Here is a 21,533-nt window from a genome sequence, read left to right as displayed (position 1 = left end):
GTTACACAACTTTTGATATATGGTTTTGTAGAGCTCAGTCCATAATCTATTTTAACGATCTGAACTGTCTATTTTTATAACATTATTCATAGATTATTGTTCCAAAAAGTTAGACAAATTCAAAACCATTATGACTTTTATTTGTAGTGAAAAAAATGGACAAATATGGTTCTAATAGAACCCTAAACTCTTAACACAACAATCATATGATTTCATATTTAAATGATTTATGATTGACTTAATCTTTAAAGAAAAATTTAAAAAATTAACAGTTTGGATCGTTAGACTCCAAAACAAACTTTTTCTTCACACAAATATTACCGAACTGTAGCGGTGACGGCCGGGTGGTCGTAAATGTATTAACACATTTTGAAGAGAAATGTTTATCACATTGATTAGCGATTAGGCAGAAATTGAGTTTAATTAACGTGGAAAGAAACCCACCTACACATTTTTGGGGAGAAATTTACTTGTAACAGAGAGAAAATAGCCGTTTTGGTAGTTTTCGAGTTTCCTTCCCTCGACGGATTCCGTTTCCGGGTCATTTCCCCTTTCCAAATTCCAAATCCGAAGCTGAGCTCTGCGTACCTGACACGTCCTTTTTCACCGCTTAAACCCCTTCAAACAAGTTCAGGTGACGACGACGACGACCTCGTGGGTCCAGAATACTGGCGCTCCACAGTCCTTCAAACTTCCGACCCCGAATCTCTCCCTCTCTATCAAATCAGTATATATACATATATATGTATATGTATATATACACACACACTGCGATTGGCCATGAAATTTACCTTTGATTTGGGTTTGAAGAACCAGCTCTAGAGAGAGACTAGAGAGGGATTCGACTACGATGGGTGTTGTGGCCGAACATTCCGATCGCCAAACTATCAGAGATGTCATCTGCCACGCCGGTGCTGGCGCCTCCGCTGGTCAGTGTCTTCCCCATTCCCATTCCTAGGGTTTCGTTCATCTGGGGACGCATTTGGAAATCTGATGAATTTATTGCAAATTGATTGAATTGTAAGCTTTGCAGGTGCTATTGCGGCTACGTTTGTATGCCCCTTGGATGTCATCAAGACTAGGCTGCAGGTCCATGGCATGCCTTCTGGGCAAAGAGGTATTCTTCAATTTACAGAGTCGAAGCTTTATATTCCTTTGAACAAATTATGTTTTGTTTATCAATACTTGGATGAAATTCTGTGTTTTTGTTATTTTTAAGGAACTTATCGAATGCAAGTATCGATTTTTGACGATATTAGATTCATTGGGACTATGGGAGCACATGTTTAGGTGGAAATGGAATCGTAGTCTGGTTAAAGTTTCGGTTTTGTGAACTCTCTGTATTTGTATAAACGAGAAAATATGCATTGACCAAATGTATGCCACATTTCTTGTTAATTGGTGAACCGGCTTCAGGGGGCTTTGTGTTTGTTCTATAAATTTTTTTATTTGGCTCATAGCCATTTCGAGGACAAATTTGAGTCGATCTATTAATTTGTAGTATATATGGTTCGCACTGCATACTGCATGCATATCAGTATGACTGTTCTTCTTTGTTTTCCTTTTGGCCTATGATCAGGTAGTATCATTGTTACAAGCCTACAAAAAATATTCAAGACTGAAGGTGTGAAGGGGATGTACCGGGGCCTTTCACCTACAATTCTAGCGCTACTTCCAAACTGGGCAGTGAGTATTACTTTTGTTACCTTATATTGTGAAATAAATCTTTGGGAGCCCTTATCTTGTGGAAACTTGATTTCACAAGGATTTGAGGCCCTCGGTCAGATCACATGCAACTTTTTTACCTATATACTTTTTGTAATTCTCCTGGCGCCATATGCACTCTGTTTGTACGCAGGTGTACTTCACAGTTTATGAGCAACTCAAAGGCCTACTCCACACTCATGGTTGGTTTTTCCAAATGTGGCTTAAAAGTCTCTGTTTGTCTCTAATTATTTCTTATGAAACGCCTGGTATTCCTATATTCTTGATTTAGTTTAGAGGTTTAAGGACTATTTAATAGCATTCAGCTAGTTACTTTTAAACATTCACTATGGTCATACTGTAGTTCATGGCATCGGAGAACTCACAATTGGTGAAAATATGATTGCTGCTGCTGGTGCCGGGGCTGCCACAGCCATTTCAACAAATCCATTGTGGGTTGTTAAGACCAGACTTCAAGTAAGTTTATTGTTTTTGTGTTTGTAATTCATTTAAAATGTAGTAATACATATATTCTCATGTAAAGGGAATCTGTGATTCCATCTCATTTTCTGCTAGCCCGCATGCTTATTTCATGTTAAAAAAATTCATAATTTTATTGGAGTGGTCAGTATTCACTACTCACACATACATATGCCCTTTAAAGCATGCAGCTGTCGTAATTCAGGGTTGTGTAGCTCTAAGTTAATTTCAGTTCCGGGATTTTGTATTTGTTTGCAATAGCAAATGCTTCTTTGTGTTGCACAAGGTTCTAAAAAGCGCTAGAAGCTAGTCGGTCGGCGGGCAGGGGCCTAGCGCGTAGGCGTCTAGGCGGGGGCCTGGTTTTTTTTAATTTTAATTAAATTTATTATATAATATATAAATATGTCTACTTATACTTAAAACACAAACATAATTGTATTGGTATATTTAAATTGCAAAATAGAATGGCATATCAATTATAAAGTACTAGAAGATATTGAAACATGGGGAACAATGACCTGTTATTTTTATGGCATTCTGTTGGATTGGGACTGAGAACATTGTTTTTTTTCCTGGATGCGACACAAACTCTCCGTAATTATCATGTCCTTGACTTGAGATGTGGGGAGAAAGTAAACTGTGCATCGAATGAAAATAAAAGAAAGTATTAGTTCAACTATGCAAACACATATTTGCTAGAGATGGTCCTTTAGAGCTTACGGGTTTCTAAGAAATGTCTGGGCATGTTTTATTCTTGGGGTTGATGCTTAACCAATGTCTAACCAGGCTAATGAATCTCTTCCACATAATTACATGTTAGTTTCTGACTTAAAGTCAACATTCATGGATTTAGAAAATTCAAGGACTTCACACTAATTAATTTTGCTCGTTTGAACTTTTTGTCATTTTTGTACATTGATATATTCTTCTTGATCAACTTCATTTAGACACAAGGAATGAGGCCTGGTGTGATTCCTTACAAAAGCATGAGATCTGCTTTCTCAAGGATTGCAACTGAGGAAGGCTTGCGAGGTTTATATAGGTCATTTTTCTTTCCGAGTTACATCATATGACACTAAACTGTGAATTTCATATTTGCTTAAATCGATTTTTTTTTTCCATTCGGTGAAAGGAGTCTGTTCAATTGATATTTAATCTATCCGCGTCGTTTCCCTTAATGATATGTTTTTGTTTGCATGTGTGGTTTCAAACAGTGGGATCTTGCCTTCGTTGGCTGGCATAAGTCATGTTGCAATTCAATTTCCTGCTTATGAAAAGATAAAGTCTTTCATGGCAAAAAGGGGTAAATGTTATATCTTTACTTCTTTGATGAACTGTTTTACTTGAAATTTCAGCGTTTTCTAATTAATTAGATCTGACCCCGTAAATTTAATTTTCAGATAATACAACTGTTGATAAGTTACACCCTAGTAGAGTTGCCTTTGCTTCATCAGTATCAAAAGTAATCGCTTCTGTAATAACATACCCTCACGAGGTATGTTCAGCTGGACTTCTCAGTAAACGGATTGGGGCTTGGATGACTGCTTATAACTTAAGAGTCGTGTCTCTCTATCTTTCTCACATTTTATTTTATTGTCTTGACTGAATTAATTATCTCTAGGTTGTGCGCTCGAGGCTGCAAGAGCAAGGGCAGGCGAGACATATTGAACCCCAGTACGCAGGAGTTATTGACTGTATGAAGAAGGTGTTCCAAAAGGAAGGCCTTCGTGGATTCTATAATGGTTGTGCTACTAATCTACTAAGAACCACTCCTTCTGCCGTTATTACATTTACCAGCTACGAGATGATAGATAGGTTCTTGCGGAGGGTTGTACTTACAGAAAACGAGCACTCAGGTGGCCACCCTAAGTCTGATGGCCACGCCGAACCTCAGAAGGGAAATGGAGGCACCGAGAGAGAGGGGAATGACTCTGCATTGCGGCAAGCACAAGCCCAAACAAATCAGAGGACTCCACTTCCTCTTGGAAACAAAGACCCGCTAACGGCAAGACATTGAAGGAATCCACCCTTTTTTTGAATTTACCATTTGACTGTAAGAAATTTTTCCATTTGAAAGGGAAAAAAGTTAGTTCCCTTATTGTAACCTTTCTTTCTTCGTTCAAAATGTACGTCGTGAAATTAGGTCTCGAGTAGTTTGTTTGGAGCTCTTTGATGCAAAAAGTATATATCCGAAATGATATTTGATTTGAATCGGGTTGTAATAAGATAAGAATTTGCAAAAGTTGTGCTTTTATTTCCAACCGGGGAAGCTTGAGGTTTGGTGGTGTAATAAAGCACGCCTTATTCTTTGTCCTTTTTAGTCCCAAAGGGAAGAATTGTTGCTTTAGCATGTGTGGTGTTAACTGTTCTCCCAACAGTCATGGTCCTGGGCCTTAGCCACTTTAACTTTAGAAAGGAACCTCAAAAGAATGGTAATGGTAATGGTTCTACCTCTGTTTCTTCCGAAATAAGGGAAGGATCGTCTTCCGTGGATCCCTCTAGTTCTTGTTCCGTCCTTTTCATTTCGGAAGCTGTTTCTATTCAAAGTAGGATTTTTCTTTGATTCTCGAAACCAACCGGCTCTGACTTGATGCATTCCCTCTGTTTAATATTGGAAGAGGTTCCAAGTTTCTCACGAGTTCAAATGCACTATGTAAGTCATGAAATCATAACGTCGAATGTATGATAAACGCTTTTAACGACAAATTCAATGCCGGTAACTACAAATTATACAATGCAATACGAAATCGATTTGTATTAGTATATTTGGACCAAGATCGTGAGAGACGATTGAAGACATAACGTACAACAAAGAACTTCTAATAATATTTTCCAAATATTAGTTTACGAAAACAAAAGTACTTAGAGTTAACGGAAGACTTGATCGCAAATCATTCTAAGATTTATACCGCCAACGCCACTTAGTGGACTAAGCCTTTGTTGTTGTAATTTACTCGGGAATAGTGACGAGCACAGGGCGCCAAGCCCTTCTCATTAACGACTTGTAACGGAAACCGGTCCAGGCCGGCCTAGGCGAGCCCGGTCCAAATCCACCAATTTCTTTACCCACCGCCCTCAAACTACCGAACTCTGCTCGCTTATCTCTCTCACTCTCCGCCTTCCTCCCGTCGTTCAACTCAAATGGCGGCGACGACACAAACAAGTCCTTCAAACTGTTCCTCTGAACCGGAAGCTCTTCCGGTAGCGGCATCGGAACCGGCGGGTCACGGCGGCGACTGCTGCTCCGGGTCAGGAGCATGAGCAAGGTGGGTTTGCGGCGGGGGAGCTGGATCAAGGGGCTCGACCGCGGGCTTCGCGTCGGGCTCTGGGCCACGCCGCACTGCGTGGCGAGGAGCTTGAATTTCTGTAAAGTCCCCATCTTTTGGATTTGAGGCCTGTTGCTGCTGCTAACTCCCATTCCTCTCTATATATACATGTGAATTGTTGGGGGTGAATATTTGAATTTAAAATGGTGAATGATTGCAGGGGAGAAACTGAGACACGATTGATTGCTTGTGAAATATAGAAAAGGATATGTTGGGAGGTGGATGCATCTTTTTTATACACACACTTATAAATTAGACCAAATAGTGACTGGGTTTTTTTTCTTCTCGTTTTTCACTAATTCAAAGAGAGGAGAGAGAGGGGAGAGAGGGGGTGAGAGAGGAGAGAGAAGAGAGAGAGTGGGTGCATTTTCCAAGTGAAATTCCAAAAATCTGAAAATCTATATAGGGTTCTGAAAAAGAGACAACACCTCATTCTTTGACTGAAGAAGATTGAAAGGTCAGTTTCAACCAATAATAGGATAAATTTTTTAGTCGGCACGAGCCCGCATTATTAAGTGTCAATATATAAGTGGTTGATAAATTTCTTTTAAACTTTAAACATTAATAGGAGAAATTGTAACATTTGGTATAGCGGCTCATGTTTTCTACACGCTAAAAAATTTATCCATTAATAAGAGATTTTGTAAAGATTAATTGATAATAGGGTAATGTTAGGAAGACTAAATTTGTAAACTAAATGATATGGAAGTTGATAATGAGTTTATAACTTAAATGTTGATATGCACATTCTTATTGGTGACAAATCTCTTAATTTGTAAATTTTGTCTACAATCTAATCTTTCTAACAGTAACCTTGATAATAACACTAGCGATATTCCATGTGAGCAAATTTCATCGTGTAAAAATGTTAAAATACATAGCCTCCAAATTAGGTGGCCTAGATTTCAAATTCCATTTTCCACGTTGTTAGCCTGCACCCAAGGTTCTTGAACAAGTACAACAACGTTGTCATTACCTAACCCTCACCACCACAATGTGATTTTATTTTTTATTTTATTTTTTTGGTAACCAAACAAACATATGAAAAATTCAAATTTAGAAGTGTTAAATAAATGATTGATGAAATAGTAGTTCTAATATTTTAACATAGTCAGACATGGATTACGCCAGAGTACTCAAGTTTGAACTTCTTTCGTATAAATTAGAATGATCTAAAACTGTATAAATCTAAAACTTTTGTCATTTATGTCCGTTTTACTTTCCGGTGAAGAAGGTGTTTGATCATGTCATATAATTCAAATTGGTTGATAAACGATATCACAAGAAGCAGAAAAAATAGAAGGAAAAAGATATAGACATCAGACAAGTAGGAAGCGCCAAAACGCTAGAAGATCAAAACTATATGTATAAAATATGAACCCAAGAAGTTGATCTACCAACTCTTTGAACAAACCTTTTTGAAATTTGCTTATGGCTGGGGTAGAATAACTTCGTGCCTATGCCTCATTATATCAACTGCCGGAAGAGATGATATGAGCTCGATGAGAACAACTCCGAAATTATGAACATCACTCTTGCTAGTTAGCTGGTAGCACTGGTGATGCTCTCGATCAACGCAACCTGGTGTCCCTTGTGGAGCGATCGAGACATGCGTGACATCAATTGGGAAGAGCCCGGAGAGCCCATAATCTGCAACTTTAACGCAGAAGTTGTCGTCAAGCGGAATGTTGGTAGTCTTCACATCACGATGTACAATTTCAGAAGCATGGAGGTAGGACAATGCGTTGGCGGTTTCAATGGCAATGCTCATATGAATAGGCCAAGTGAGTGAGCCAGGGTCTGCTCTGTCTTCGTGGAGATGATCAGCAACGGCTCCATTGGAAATGTATTCGTAGACAAGGAGGAGTTCGCGGCTGCGGCGTGAGGTGCAGCCATAAAGGGAGACTAAGATTTTGTGGCAAAGACCGGTGAGGGATTTCAATTTCATTCATGAAGTGTTCACTGCGTTTGTAATTGTGTTTGTATAAGAACTTGACTGCAACTTCCCGGCCATCTTTGAGTTTTCCCAAATTGGATTGATTAAAGCGTTTGTAACTGTGTTGAACATATAATGATTGCAGGAGTGGTAGTAAGAGGGTCACTCCTACTGTGTTGATTCATTGATTCATGTACAGAAATAAACAAAACAAAAATGAAATACATACTTCATTATTTAGATTGCCTCAGAAAAACATATATTTGTTCAAGTAAAATATAGGGTTTCTACTGTATTGATATCAATGTAGTAGAAGAATCTAACGGGGATTTTGGAGGAGAAGACAAGTAAGGCTTGGGTGGTATCTGCAACTAGTCAACACTCCCTTCCAACATATCTATCACTTCCCTCATCACTGGCCGGTTTGAAGGATCAGTTTGGATGCACCACAAGCTCACTATGATCATCTTCCTTGCTCTTACTTTGTCTTCCTCGTTCATAACATTCTGCACACCAAGCTCTTCATCCAATTCAAGGCGCTTGTAAATCCAATGTGGAAAATATATTTCACTTGTATTTTCAGCTTCAACGTCGATGTTCCTTCTTCCACCAACGATTTCCGAAAGCATCATTCCGTAGCTGTACACATCGGACTTGTGTGAGACCCCTCCAAAGTTTCTACAAAATACTTCTGGAGCAATGTAACCTGCTGTACCTCTAGCTCCCAACATCGACACAATACTCTCTTTCCTGTTGCATATTTTGGCAAGGCCAAAATCCGAGATTTTTGGGCTGAAGTTTTCATCAAGAAGAATGTTGTGAGGCTTGATGTCGAAATGCAAAATTCGTGTGTTGCAACCACGATGTAAGTACTCCAATCCTCAAGCAATACCGAGTGAAATTTGATACAGAGGTTCCCATCCCAAGTGATGATGATCATTCTTGGGAGTACTTGCATCAAATATGAACTTCTCGAGCGATCCATTAGGCATGAATTCATAGATCAGAGCCCTCTTCGATCCCTCAAAACAGTAGCCCAACAAGGAGACGATGTTGACATGGGAAGTTCTACTAATGGCTGCCACTTCATTCATAAATTCTTCTCCATCTCCTTTAAGTTTGGTCAAGACCTTCACTGCTACAAGACGGCCGTCCTTTAACTTTCCTTTGTAAACAGCACCATAGCCTCCTTGTCCTAATTTTTCTTTGAAGGAGTTGGTCATTTTCTTGACCTCCGAATAGCTATGCCTTTGAACTTGAAGCGGCCCATAGCTCCTTAGAAAGGCCTCAACAATTTGATGTTTTTGGATACGCTTCTTCCAAAAGAAACAACAGACAACAACTAGAACGACAATAACAGAAGCTGCACCAACTGTTAAAGAAGAGTTAAATTTGATTGACTGTTAAAGGAGAGTCAAATTTGATTGAAGGTATGTTATGCAGAGCAATCAATGGACTTTGCCAACTTGTTTAAACGCTTGCTCATTCCATGATTCTTCGAAAATTAATCCAGAGGCATTGGGGAATGACTGAGTTCCGTCCTTTGGTTCTAATGCTTTTCCGACATGACTATCCATATCAATTATATATTTAAATGTAGAGATGTCAATCTTTCTTACCTAGTTCAAGCTTCAATTTCAACTGCTTATCTCCGGCAATTTGAACTGCAAGGAAAACCGCTGTTAGTTAAATCACAGAAGATGGAAGTGGCATAAATAATGCATAAATAACAAATCATTTAAATCTTATGTGTCCCTGTGTATATTTTTGTATCTGATACGAAGTGTTTTCGATAAACCGTTTCCTATTTCTAAGAGTTATATCCTTTAAGAAAGGAATCGGATTGATGCACATCAAAGGAAGAAAAAAGGTGATGTAAATGTATATACCTTTTCCCCCCTTTTCTCCTTTCACTGTGGTGCTGCATATAAATTTTCCCTGTCCAACATGGCATTCACCTTTTTTTTCAAGACATTGATAACATTCTGGTGTTAGCACTAGGAGTTGAAAGTCAGCAGTCACTGAAGAGAACTCGTTGGGTTGATACGGAAGCATGGGGACCTGAATGGTTGCACACCCTGGTGGTGGGGGAGGTGAAGGGCTAGGTAAACTACTGTTAGATGGAGCGATGAAATAAGTATGGTTAGCATTTTCGCAGCTTTCACTACGTTGTGGATAAAAATTTTTGTCTAAGGTGATGTTGCATTTGAAAAGGGTCAGGTTGTGTGTGAATAATTCTACGTCAGGGATTGAAGAAACGTTGGGAAGACTCAAGTCGTCAAAAATTTGGTCATTGCAGAGTTCCCTTTCTAAGCGGCCGGCAAGGTCTCTATCTTTGATCCAAATCCAAGTTGATAATAAAGGGCCTTCGAATTCATGCCAGTATCCTCCCTCTTTCAATTGAATTTTTGGCCGATCGGGTTCTGAACAATCGACTGTGAACAATCCGCATTCAGGAGGATCTTCCATGCTTTTGAAGGGGAAGCTGATGTTGCCTGCTGATTGACTGCAGTAGTGGACTGGACAATGTTTGGCGGGTTCCTCTGCTGAATATTCAGCAGAGTGCAGAACCACAAGGTGAGCAAGAACGGAGAGAATAAACAAGGCCACCGGAGCCATCCGAGAATTCCCAGCTGATCAACAAGAAGAAAGCGCCGCAAAGGAAGAACAATAAGAAGATCTAGTCCTCCTCTAATTCAGAACACGAGTGATGAATTGTATAGAGGTTAAGAATTCTTTGTTTGCAATGTATTAACACCCCTGTTGACTTGGAATTTGGGAGATTGGAAAACTTGTGGGAACTAACCATGTAAAGTGTTGCTTGACTAAAAGACTTGCATGGTCTATTAGGGGAGTTTCCTTCTTAACTTCACCATAAAGACTTTGGCCCCTTGACTCTTCAAACCATTCTCGTCGCTATGATGACATTCAAAAAACCTTGCAACTCCTCCGAACCACACAGATTACGGAAAGGATTGAGTGTTCAGTGTTCACTCGTCGCGTAGTGAAACATGTTCCGTTCCGTCTTAGTTCTTGCTTGCGGGTCTACTTATTTGTCTGAGCACTGAGCAGCTTCATAGCTGAAAAGCATCTCCTAGTAACAGTACTAACGTTGGAATTTAATTTAGTAAAACGTCATGACGAATTTGCTCGTTTGTGACTGCCATTCTCTACCGGTTTTGATGGTTAAGTAGTAAATGGGGCTGTGACAAGTAAAAATAAGTGTGTAAAGGACACAGCTCTATTTAAATTTCTTTCTAAAATCTTTTTCTATTTTACTTTAAATAAATAAAGTACATTGAGCTTTTTCGTTGTTTATAAAGTAAGCTGAGCTACTCATCTCGAAAAAAAGTAGACGAGCTAAACTGGACCGCTACTGATCCGTTTCAGAGGCTCATATTGAGCCTACCCAACCCAGACAATATTTTTAACGAAACCAGGAATCAAAACCTTCATACGCACCGTTTCGGTTAGAAAGGAGACGAACCGGTATATTCCAGAGACTTCTTTCTTCCAGCTGAAGCAGCTCCGCTCCGCTTGCTTGATGTTTTCTTCCGCTCCGCAGAACAACTGCCGTTTTATTCAATTTATCTGTTTGTCTCCGACGCCTCCTGGACGTCGTCTGGTAAAGTGGATTCTCTCTTCTTTTTTATTTGTCCCACTTAACTCATTATTTTCTTTCCTTTTTTGTCTTTGGTGAAGTTTTACTACCAATTTTATTAAATTACTAGAAGCTAATGCGTTTACCGTGTGCCAGAAAACATATACATGTTTATATATGTATGTGTGTGTATATGTATATGTTTTTAAGGAAGGAAGAAATCTTGTGATTGTAAAATCTGGGATGATTTGGTGGGTTAGGGAGTTAATAAAGATTTTGTGGCAAAGACCGGTGAGGGATTTCAATTTCATTCATGAAGTGTTCACCGCGTATGTAATTGTGTTTGTATAAGAACTTGACTGCAACTTCCCGGCCATCTTTGAGTTTTCCTAAATTGGATTGATTAAAGCGTTTGTAACCGTGTTGAACATATAATGATTGCAGGAGTGGTAGTAAGAGGGTCACTCCTACTGTGTTGATTCATTGATTCATGTACAGAAATAAACAAAACAAAAATGAAATACATACTTCATTATTTAGATTGCCTCAGAAAAACATATATTTGTTCAAGTAAAATACAGGGTTTTTACTGTATTGATATCAATGTAGTAGAAGAATCTAACGGGGATTTTGGAGGAGAAGACAAGTAAGGCTTGGGTGGTATCTGCAACGAGTCAACACTCCCTTCCAACATATCTATCACTTCCCTCATCGCTGGCCGGTTTGAAGGATCAGTTTGGATGCACCACAAGCTCACTATGATCATCTTCCTTGCTCTTACTTTGTCTTCCTCGTTCATAACATTCTGCACACCAAGCTCTTCATCCAATTCAAGGCGCTTGTAAATCCAATGCGGAAAATATATTTCACTTGTATTTTCAGCTTCAACGTCGATGTTCCTTCTTCCACCAACGATTTCCGAAAGCATCATTCCGTAGCTGTACACATCGGACTTGTGTGAGACCCCTCCAAAGTTTCTACAAAATACTTCTGGAGCAATGTAACCTGCTGTACCTCTAGCTCCCAACATCGACACAATACTCTCTTTCCTGTTGCATATTTTGGCAAGGTCAAAATCTAAGATTTTTGGGCTGAAGTTTTCGTCAAGAAGAATGTTATGAGGCTTGATGTCGAAATGCAAAATTCGTGTGTTGCAACCACGATGTAAGTACTCCAATCCTTGAGCAATACCGAGTGAAATTTGATATAGAGGTTCCTGTTGGTATTTAGACAATCTTTCATCATTAATAAAACTTGAATAAATTGATAAAGATTGAAAATCAAAGAAACAGAGTGCAGAGAGCTTTGGAAACAGAGGGCTGATGCTTTTTCTAAAAACAGATATCTTATATTTTCATTCAGATATTTCTGATATATATATGGCTCAATACATAAGCCGACTGAAGTAATTGGGTCGACTGATAAAGAGAATGGGTCGACTGATAAAGGCAACAGTCAGCCCTTTTACACAGAATCAGTTTCAGTAAAGCAGAATCAGTTTAAGTAAAGCATTAACTTTTAACACTCCCTCTTAATGCTTTGCTGCTTCACTCCCAAAAGTTCTCTTAAGTAGATGAATATGTCCTTTGGTAATGCCTTGGTGAAAATATCAGCAACTTGATACAACATTGTTAAGCAAATGGTAAATCTTACGAAACATTGTTAAGCAAACATGGACTAGAGCTGATTTTAAAAGTTATTTAAAAGGAAATGGTAAATCTTATGCATGCTAAAGAAGATTCAGAGGAAAATATTACGAAACATTTCCAACTCGTTTACTTTTGGAGTGCATATGTGTGTGTGTGTGGGCGTGTATGTTTATTGTTTTTAAACTAATATATTATACAAAATTGGGTCAATTTTCAGATTTTCACCAACCTAGCAACCTTTAGTTCTTTGACAATCAACATTCACATATCAAAAGAAGAAAAAAATTAAAAACAGAACTTGATTACTCATGAATGAAATCACCTTAAATTGCATATGAATCTCATTCTTTACTAATCTTTCTAACCTTTCTCTGGATATATGACCCAGTCATTTATGCCACAAGAATGAAGAATTTTCATTATTTAGGCAACGCTTAGTTCCAACATTATGATGCAAGATCAAAAGTGTTTCAGCAAAACGATTATTGAGCTTTAAATTATACAGCTCACCTATTAGAATACCAGAACCAACAAAAGAGGTATTCTTATATAAACTGAAACATTCATTACCAAACTTTATAAAAATAAAAAAACCATTATGGTCAAGCTTCAAAACTGAAACCAAATTTCTGGAACAACTAGGAACATAAAGTGTCTGAAATAAATCCAAACAATATATAGTATCCAAAATTAAATGAAAGGTTCCAATAGCTTCAACTGGAGCTTTGACTCGATTCCCCATGAAAATGAAATTTTATGGATTTAAAGTTTGGGTCGTAAGGAATCCCTTCATCGAATTTGAAATAGGAGCCGTAGCACCAGAGTCAACCCACCAAGTATTATAAGGAACTTTCAGTTAAATATGGTTCGAAACTTACATAAGCCAAAGGCTCACCTTTCTTTTCGAACCATTCTTTGAATTTCTGACAATTCCTTTGATAATGCCCAGGCTTCCTACAAAAGTGACATAAATCACTTTTCTGTTCCTTATCATGAGCCTGAGTAGCATAGCAGGTCCATTCACCTTGGGTGGTCCTATTTTCTTTCCCTTTCTAGGTTTTCTTCCAAATTTTCTTTCAGCTCCTTGCCTTACTAAATGAACAGAATGCTCTCCTTGCTGCTTAAGCTTTCCCTCCTCTTGAACAAGTTTAGTGGCCAATTCATCAACATTCCATTTGTCCTTAATAGCACTATAGTTGATTTGAAATGGCCCATACTGAGGAGGCAAGGGGTTCAAAATAAATTGAACAAGAAAAGAGTCATCCACATTCATTCCAAGATTCTTTAGCTTTGCTGCTATATTAGTCATTTCAAGGACATGCTCATGCATGCTTCGCATACCATCAAATTTCTTGGTGGTAAGCTCAGCCATTAATGTCCCAGCAAGAGACTTGTCAGCAGTCTTGAAACGAGTCTCAATATTTTTCAAGTATTCCTTAGCAGTTTCAGCTTGAGGAAGGCCAGTCTTTATGTTGCTCACTATAGTCATTCGCATAAACATTATGCTCAATCTATTTGATCTCTCCCAGGCATTATAGAGAGATTTTTCCTCAATGCTACTTGTATTCGTAAGAGCAACAGGTTTATCAGTTCGGAGTGCTAAATCAAGATCTAGGACACCAAGGTGAAATTGAACTTGCTCACTCCAATCTGAGAAATTTGTTCCATTAAGTGAGGGAATAGATGAAGCAAGTGAATGAAGAGAAATAGGCACTGACACTTCAATTCAAAAGTGCTCACAACATTAATGCTTTGAGTAATATAAAAACACAGTGTAATAACAATACGTGTATTATCATATTCTCCTTTGGGTAGATACTACAACAATACAAACAATCATCCATGCATAATACCTTATTGATAATTGTACATCTCTAACAAGACAGGTTTCGTTATCTTTGGATATCCGAAACAAATAAAATGAAATGTACAATTCTCACCACATTCATATTATCAATCATATGAGCAATTAGTCAACCTTTTGGTGACCCTTAAGAACTTATGACAAATGAAAATCATATTACTCATGTACAAACCTTTAAAACATAAGAAGATTTTGTTCGTTCATATGCATCATCCTTCCATGAGTAATTGATTAATCATCATTTAATTTGAATCCATGTGATCTTTCTAGTTTGGCGACTTTGGTGACTAACAAACAATTTCGTAAGACGAATTACAAATTAAATGAATGACGTTTATAATCGTAATGATCAAATATCACAATTGATAATAAGCAACAGCATCATAAGTAAAATATTCTTTCCGAGTGCAATTACAATATATAAAGAACATTCACAATTCAAAACAGCGATTAGGTTATTTCAAAATAGCACATCGGATCATAATTTATTTCAAAGCAAAACCTGTTAAACCCCACCCCCATTTTTCATCCTATTTCTATTTTTCCCCTAGAACATATTTGTTATCTATCAATTTAGTCCCTTATTCTCTTTTAATCCTAACCCTTGATCTAGAAAGGCTATTGATCTTAAACTGCCATGTGGCAGCTCTCAGATCCCTCTTTCCTTTCATCTCTGCCCGAAACTCATCTCAGAATCTCAATGCTCTCTTTCTTTCGGTTTCTTCTCTCTCTCTCTCTCACACTCTCTAAGCTCCGAGAGCTTCTCTCTAGCTTTCACCTCACTTCCCTCACAAATCAAACCCAAAAAACCATATATTTGGGATCCTTGAGACTTAACGAACTCAACGATACCCTTGCATGCGCCATCTTAGCACCGTGGGTTTTTCTGCCATTGAAGCCGAGAGTTTCAAAGCTCTAAAACTCGAACCCAGGTAAAGATTGTGTTCCTTCTTCAAATTTCTGGGTTATGCATGTTGGTTTTATGACAAAACTCAAGGGTTTTGATCTCAGTTTTTCTCTGTGCTAACAATCTAGCTCCGACGACGAACTCCGACGAGTTCGAGGTCCATCTCTTCCCAAAACCTGCTGCAGTGCGTCCAGGTGAGTTCTTAGGTATATTTGTGAAGTTTTAGAACCCCTTATTCAAGCCCTAACTCTTACCATCCCTTGTGCATGCATGTCCGGTTCCGACGACGAACTCCGACGAGTTCGTGAGTGTGTGTTTGTGCAGTGTGTACGTTGTGCAAGTGTGTGTGCGTGAACCGTGTGTGTGTGTGTGTAAGTATGCTTGCTGTGCGTGTGTGTGCTTATATATATATATGCATGCTGTGCATGCGTGTGTTTTATATGTATGTATCTATATATATATATATATATATATATATGCATGTTGCCTCTGTGTGTGTATTTATATATATATATATATATATATATATATATATATATATATATATATATATGTGTGTGTGTGCATGCGTGGGAGTGTGTGTTTATATATATATATTTATGTGTAAATGTTTGGTGTGTGTGCCGTGTGTGTATAAGTATGGGTTGGGCTCAAGCCCAAACCACCTCTTGATCCTAACCTATCCAAATCCAAGGCCCATTTCCATTTCCTAGAATTATATTGTTGGGTAGTTTGATTAACTGTACGTTCTTGTACTTAGGGACACTTATCGCGACGTTTCTGTCTTCGCTAGTGGCGCAGCTTTTGACGGAGTATCTGTGAGTGGACCACCTTCGAAAATTGCATGTTTTATTGATAGAATTGCATAATTTAATAGCATGCCTTACAGAATTATTTGATTTGAGGATCGATGAAATTATGCTACGAAGTTGTATTTTAGAGATGAATTATGTTTTGTGCGTACCTAGTGAACACTATGCCGCCTGGGGCGAGGATCTGGTGTTGGCATTGAGGCCGGGAGAAATAATCCCTAGCGAAAGGCTGAGGGACATGGAGACAGGCATTGGGCCGGGAGGGAGATATCTCTGGCTACGGGCACAGAGACTGAGGTGCAGGCATTGGGCCGGGAGTATTGTTATTCAGTGCACTCACTAGCAGCACAACTTATGTTATGCTTCCTGATACGATTTCTGATATGATTTCTGATATGATTTTATGAGATTGATTTGCAGAGAGATATATGAATTGTTTTTATGGCATGCTAGTGGTTTTGAGAAACCTATCACTTATTATTTAGTAGTTTTCATTATCTTAACTGTGGGGGTTAGTATGTTCATAACTATTTTTGTACTACGTATGTATATAAACTTGGTCCACTCACCCTTGTTTTGCGCCCCCATTCAGGACTTAGGATGAAGGCACATAACCCCGGCAACAAGGTACTTCCGCAGCGGCATCTTCGAGTCCTCTCGGGGTAGGACCCACTCATTTGTTCATTCAATCTTATCTTAATTCTTATTAGTGACTAGGTTTAGTTATATGCTCTGAACACGTTCCTAAATTGTTAATTCATTGTTTTTAAATTCATAACCTGTATTTATTTCTTATTCTTAGCTTTTGTATCAATTAATGGCTTTCGTCACCCCCGGGTGTCGGCCAGCACGTGTCGGTCCTGGTATTCGGGGAATATCAGGGTCGGGGCGTGTCAAAACCTTTGATCAAGTCGATTCAATTAAAGTTCATAATCGTAAATGGAAAATCATGAGAGCGCTCAACTAGGCTCTGATACCACATGTAAATTATAAATCAATTAAACCAAGATCATCGAACTTCATGATTTTCACATGCAAATAAAATGCAGAAAAATACATTAATCAATCAAGCGTACCTTGATCCATGACAACGAACGCTATGAGATCCCCAATCAGATTCTATTCTGTCAGCGGCGGAGGAAATAGGTGCTCTTTCTTGCCTCTATTTGCATGTAAAAACCTTAATCGTGTTTTTCAACTATCAAATGCATATTAGATGGGTTTATGCAATATATATAAGTGAGGCAGAGAGAGGACCCGTTTCCATTCAAAGTACATAATCAATTACCACCCATCACAGTAATTCAATAGGAAACATTTCTCATAATTTGACCAGTGGGATTATTATCATATAGGTGTCATGTGAACCACTTTAGAATATTAAATATCATATACATGTCATGCGGAATACTTAAGAATATTACAATATTCTTACATTGAACCTACATATCATATGCATGCATGTCATTAAAATATTCTTACATGTTTCACACATTTTGTGTTGAATATATATATATATATATATATATATATATATATATATATATATATATATATGATTGCCGGAGCGGTAGTAGGAGTGACACTCCTACTGTGTTGATTCATTCATATACAGAAAAAAAACAAAAAACAAAAATGAAATGCATACTTCATTATTTAGATTGCCTCAGAAAGCACATATTCGTTCAAGTAAAATACAGAGTTTCTATTGTATTGATACCAATGTAGTAGAAGAATCTGCCTGGGATTTTGGAGGAGAAGACAAGTAAGGCTTGGGTGGTATCTGCAACGAATCAACACTCCCTTCCAACATATCTATCACTTCCTTCATCGCTGGCCGGTTTGAAGGATCAGTTTGTATGCACCACAAGCTCACTATGATCATCTTCCTCGCTCTTTCTTTGTCTTCCTCGTTCGTAACACTCCGTAGACCAAGCTCTGCGTTCCGTTCAAGACGTTGGTAAATCCAATGCGGAAAATATATTTCACTTGTATTTTCAACTTCAATGTCGATGTTCCTTCTTCCTCCAACCATCTCTGAAAGCATCATTCCGTAGCTGTATACATCAGACTTGTGTGAGACCTTTCCAAAGTTTCTAGAAAATACTTCAGGAGCAATGTAACCTGCTGTACCTCTAGCTCCCAACATCGACACAATGCTCTCGTTCATGTTGCATATTTTGGCAAGGCCAAAATCTGAGATTTTTGGGGTGAACTTTTCACTGAGAAGAATGTTGTGAGGCTTGATGTCAAAATGCAAAATTCGTGTGTTGCAACCACGATGTAAGTACTCCAATCCTCGAGCAATACCAAGTGAAATTTGATCCAGAGTTTCCCATCCCAAGTGATGATGATCATTCTTGGGAGTACTTGCATCAAATATGAACTTCTCGAGCGATCCATTAGGCATGAATTCATAGATCAGAGCCCCCTTCGAATGTTCAAAACAGTAGCCCAACAAGGAGACGATGTTGACATGGGAAGTTCGACTAATGGCTGCCACTTCATTCATAAATTCTTCTCCGTCTCCTTTAAGTTTGGTCAAGACCTTCACTGCTACAAGACGGCCGTCCTTTAACTTTCCTTTGTAAACAGCACCATAGCCTCCTTGTCCTAACTTTTCTTTGAAGGAGTTGGTCATTTTCTTGACCTCCGAATAGCTATGCCTTTGAGCTTGAAGCTGCCCATAGCTCCTTAGAAAGGCCTCAACAATTTGATGTTTTGGATTCACCCTTTCCAAAAGAAACAGCAGACAACTAGGATGACGGTAACATAAACCTGAGCGTTTTTGTTTGCAAAGCAAGAGAAGAAATATGCATATTGCAAGAAGTGTAGAAAACCCAAGGCCAATTCCTAAATAATACAATTAGAGAGGCGGTTACAATGCAGTTTATACCGCTGTTGCTTCAAGGAGAGTTAAATTTGATCAAAGGTATGTTATGCAGAGCAATCAATGGACTTTGCCAACGTGTTTAAACGCTTGCTTCCGTGATTATTAGAAAATTAATCCAGAGGGATTGGGGAATGATTGATTTCCGTCCCTTGGTTCTAGCACTTGTCCTAGATGAGTATGCATACCAATTAGATATTTAAATGTAGAGATATCAATCTTACCTAGTCCTAGCTTCAATTTCAACTGCGTATCTCCTGCAATAAGAACTGCAAAGAAAACGGTTGTTAGCTAAATCACACAAGATGGAAGTGGCATAAATAATGTTACCCAACGAAAAAAGAGAGGTTAATGCATACATGATAATCATTTAATACTTGTGCATTTCGATAAACTGTTTCCTGTTGCTAAGAGTTATATCCTTTGAAGAAAGGAATTGGATTCTCGCACGTCAGAGAATGAAAAAAAGGTCATGTAAATGTATATACCTTTTTCTCTGGTGGTGCATTTATATTTTCCATATTCAACCAGGCATTCACCTTTTCTTTCACGACATTGATAACATTTTCGTGCTTCCACTTCGAGGGAAAACTCAGCAGTCAATGAAGACAACGTGATGGGTTGAGGCGGAGACGGAAGTATGGGGACCTGAATGGTTGCACACCCTGGCGGCGGGGAGCTAGGCAAACTACTGTAAGATGAAGCCACATAATAAGTATGGGAAGCATCTCTGCAGGCATCGTTAAGTTGTGGAAAAGAATTTTTGTCTAAGGTGGTGCTGCATTTGAAAAGGGTCAGTGTGTGTGTGAATAATGATACTTCAGGGATTGGAGAAGCCCTGGGAAGACTCAAGTCGTCCAAAACTCCGTCAATGCAGTGATTTTTTTCTAAGTGGTCGGCAAGGTCTTTGTCGTTGATAAAAAACGTAGTTGATAAAGGGCCTTGGAATTCATACCAGTATCCTCCCTCTTTCAATTGGACCGTTGTCCGAGTGGGTACTGAACAATCGACTGTGAACAATCCACATTCAGGAGGATCTTCCCGCCTTTTGAAGGGGAAGCTGATGTTGCCTGCTGAGCTACTGCAGAAGTGGACTGGACAAAGTTTGGCGGGTTCCTCTGCTGAATATTCAGCAGAGTGCAGAACCACAAGGTGAGCAAGAATGGCGGGAATAAACAAAGCCACCGGAGCCATCCGAAAATTCCGAGCTGATCAACAAGAAGAAAGCGCCGCAAAGGAAGAACAATAAGAAAATCTACTCCTCCTCTTCAGACCAAAGAGTGTTGAATTGTTAAAAAAGCCGGACTTTTTCTCTCCGTAAGTGAGAGCCTTTCTCTCCGTGAGTGAGAGTTCTTCTTCCCCCCCTTTGTGTGAGGGTTTCCAGATCCTGTTTTCCATTTAGCCGCCGGCCTTAGCTATGGCTAGGGTCGGTGGCAGTCTTTTCTTTCTGTGTTTTGCTGTTCTCTCCCTTACCTCCTGCTCCTGTTTTGGCCCTGTTCTCCTTTCCCCTCTGTTTGTTCTTTCCACCCCACATGCTGTCGATCCTATTAGCCGATGTCCTTATAATCACTCTTTCCTTCTCCATCCTTTGCAATTCGTTTTGTTCCTTCTAATTTGGTTCCATCTTTCATCAATATCTTACCTTAGCCGATTCGCCATCACTTTCAACCGCAATCTGTTGCGGTATATCGAGAAGGTGTGTAGAGCTCCGGTGTTCCCACCGGCTCGGGTGTTCGCACCACCTCCTTCTGCCTTTGTTGGCAGTGTCGCAAGTGGAGATCCGACTAGCTTCCTTCGTTGTTTTTTCTACTTGGTGGCTGCAATCGGAGAGGTCTTCTTTGATGGATGATGGCATCTTCCTTCCCTCAACCTCTGAGGCGTCGGTTGGTCGAATCTATGGCATTCGTTGGGTTTCATGGAACATGATGATCGAGAGGTGCTGCGGCGGCGGGAGTTGCAGTAGACTTGGGTTTTCTGTTTCTTTTAGTCTGTTCATGTTTTTGGGCCTAATCTCTTGGTTAGGCTCAGACCGCTTTGTCTGGAAGGCCCACCTTTTTGTTGTATATTTTGTTTGGGGCCTTGGCTGTGTAAGTTCTGGCTTGTAACTTTGGTTTTTTGTTGGCAATAAACTATGCCTTTCACTCAAAAAATAAAAAAAGAGTGTTGAATTGTTTAGAGGTTCAGAATTCATTGTTTGCAATATATTAACACCCCTGTTGACTTGGAATTTGGGAGACTGGAAGACTTGTGGGAACTAACCATGTAAATGTTGCTCGACTTAAAAGACTTCCATGGCCTATTAGGGGAGTTTCCTTCTCAACTTCCCCACTGACAAGCACCACAAAGACTTATTTGTGTGAGCAC

At 39.0% G+C, this 21,533-nt stretch overlaps 3 protein-coding genes and 1 long non-coding RNA gene across 9 annotated transcripts in view; 2 read left to right on the top strand and 2 right to left on the bottom strand.

Moving 5' to 3' along the window:
- Positions 1-21,533, bottom strand: part of LOC126608790 (rust resistance kinase Lr10-like) — a 43,569-nt gene that overhangs the window by 20,289 nt on the left and 1,747 nt on the right. Inside the window, exons 1-4 of one of the 5 annotated variants that reach the window (XM_050276790.1) lie at positions 20,125-21,507; positions 19,658-19,860; positions 19,394-19,438; positions 17,908-19,132 (exon numbers count right to left, since the gene is read on the bottom strand). In XM_050276790.1, the coding sequence (XP_050132747.1) occupies positions 17,985-19,132; positions 19,394-19,438; positions 19,658-19,860; positions 20,125-20,363 (1,635 nt within the window). In that variant the 5' untranslated portion in view covers positions 20,364-21,507 and the 3' untranslated portion in view covers positions 17,908-17,984. Of the gene's footprint in view, positions 1-8,576; positions 8,819-11,559; positions 12,260-17,907; positions 19,133-19,393; positions 19,439-19,657; positions 21,510-21,533 lie in introns of those variants that run through there. The other 4 variants (XM_050276786.1, XM_050276788.1, XM_050276787.1 and 1 more) reach the window with 4 other exon arrangements.
- LOC126608809 (nicotinamide adenine dinucleotide transporter 2, mitochondrial-like) lies at positions 404-4,426 on the top strand. Of its 2 annotated transcripts, none has more exons than XM_050276810.1 (9): positions 404-929; positions 1,034-1,117; positions 1,580-1,686; positions 1,859-1,973; positions 2,069-2,181; positions 3,132-3,226; positions 3,399-3,487; positions 3,585-3,679; positions 3,806-4,426. In XM_050276810.1, exons 1-9 carry the CDS (start codon positions 851-853, stop codon positions 4,199-4,201), a joined length of 1,173 nt encoding a protein of 390 aa, XP_050132767.1. In that variant the 5' UTR covers positions 404-850; the 3' UTR covers positions 4,202-4,426. The 2 variants fall into 2 exon arrangements, with proteins under 2 accessions (XP_050132767.1, XP_050132768.1); XM_050276811.1 differs by having other exon boundaries at positions 408-929; positions 1,859-1,907.
- On the bottom strand, positions 4,912-5,894 carry LOC126608822 (uncharacterized). Its single transcript, XM_050276828.1, has one exon. The coding sequence runs from the start codon at positions 5,600-5,602 to the stop codon at positions 5,135-5,137; it is 468 nt and encodes a 155-aa protein (XP_050132785.1). The 5' UTR covers positions 5,603-5,894; the 3' UTR covers positions 4,912-5,134.
- On the top strand, positions 9,544-20,102 carry LOC126608828 (uncharacterized). The gene is made up of 2 exons (XR_007617981.1): positions 9,544-9,666; positions 19,968-20,102. It is a non-coding gene; the product is annotated as an uncharacterized LOC126608828 (long non-coding RNA).

This window comes from Malus sylvestris, chromosome 16 (assembly GCF_916048215.2).
Source record: "Malus sylvestris chromosome 16, drMalSylv7.2, whole genome shotgun sequence".
Taxonomy (NCBI): Eukaryota; Viridiplantae; Streptophyta; class Magnoliopsida; order Rosales; family Rosaceae; genus Malus; species Malus sylvestris.
Note: the sequence above shows the minus strand (reverse complement) of the source record. Positions and strands in the feature narration are given on the sequence as shown.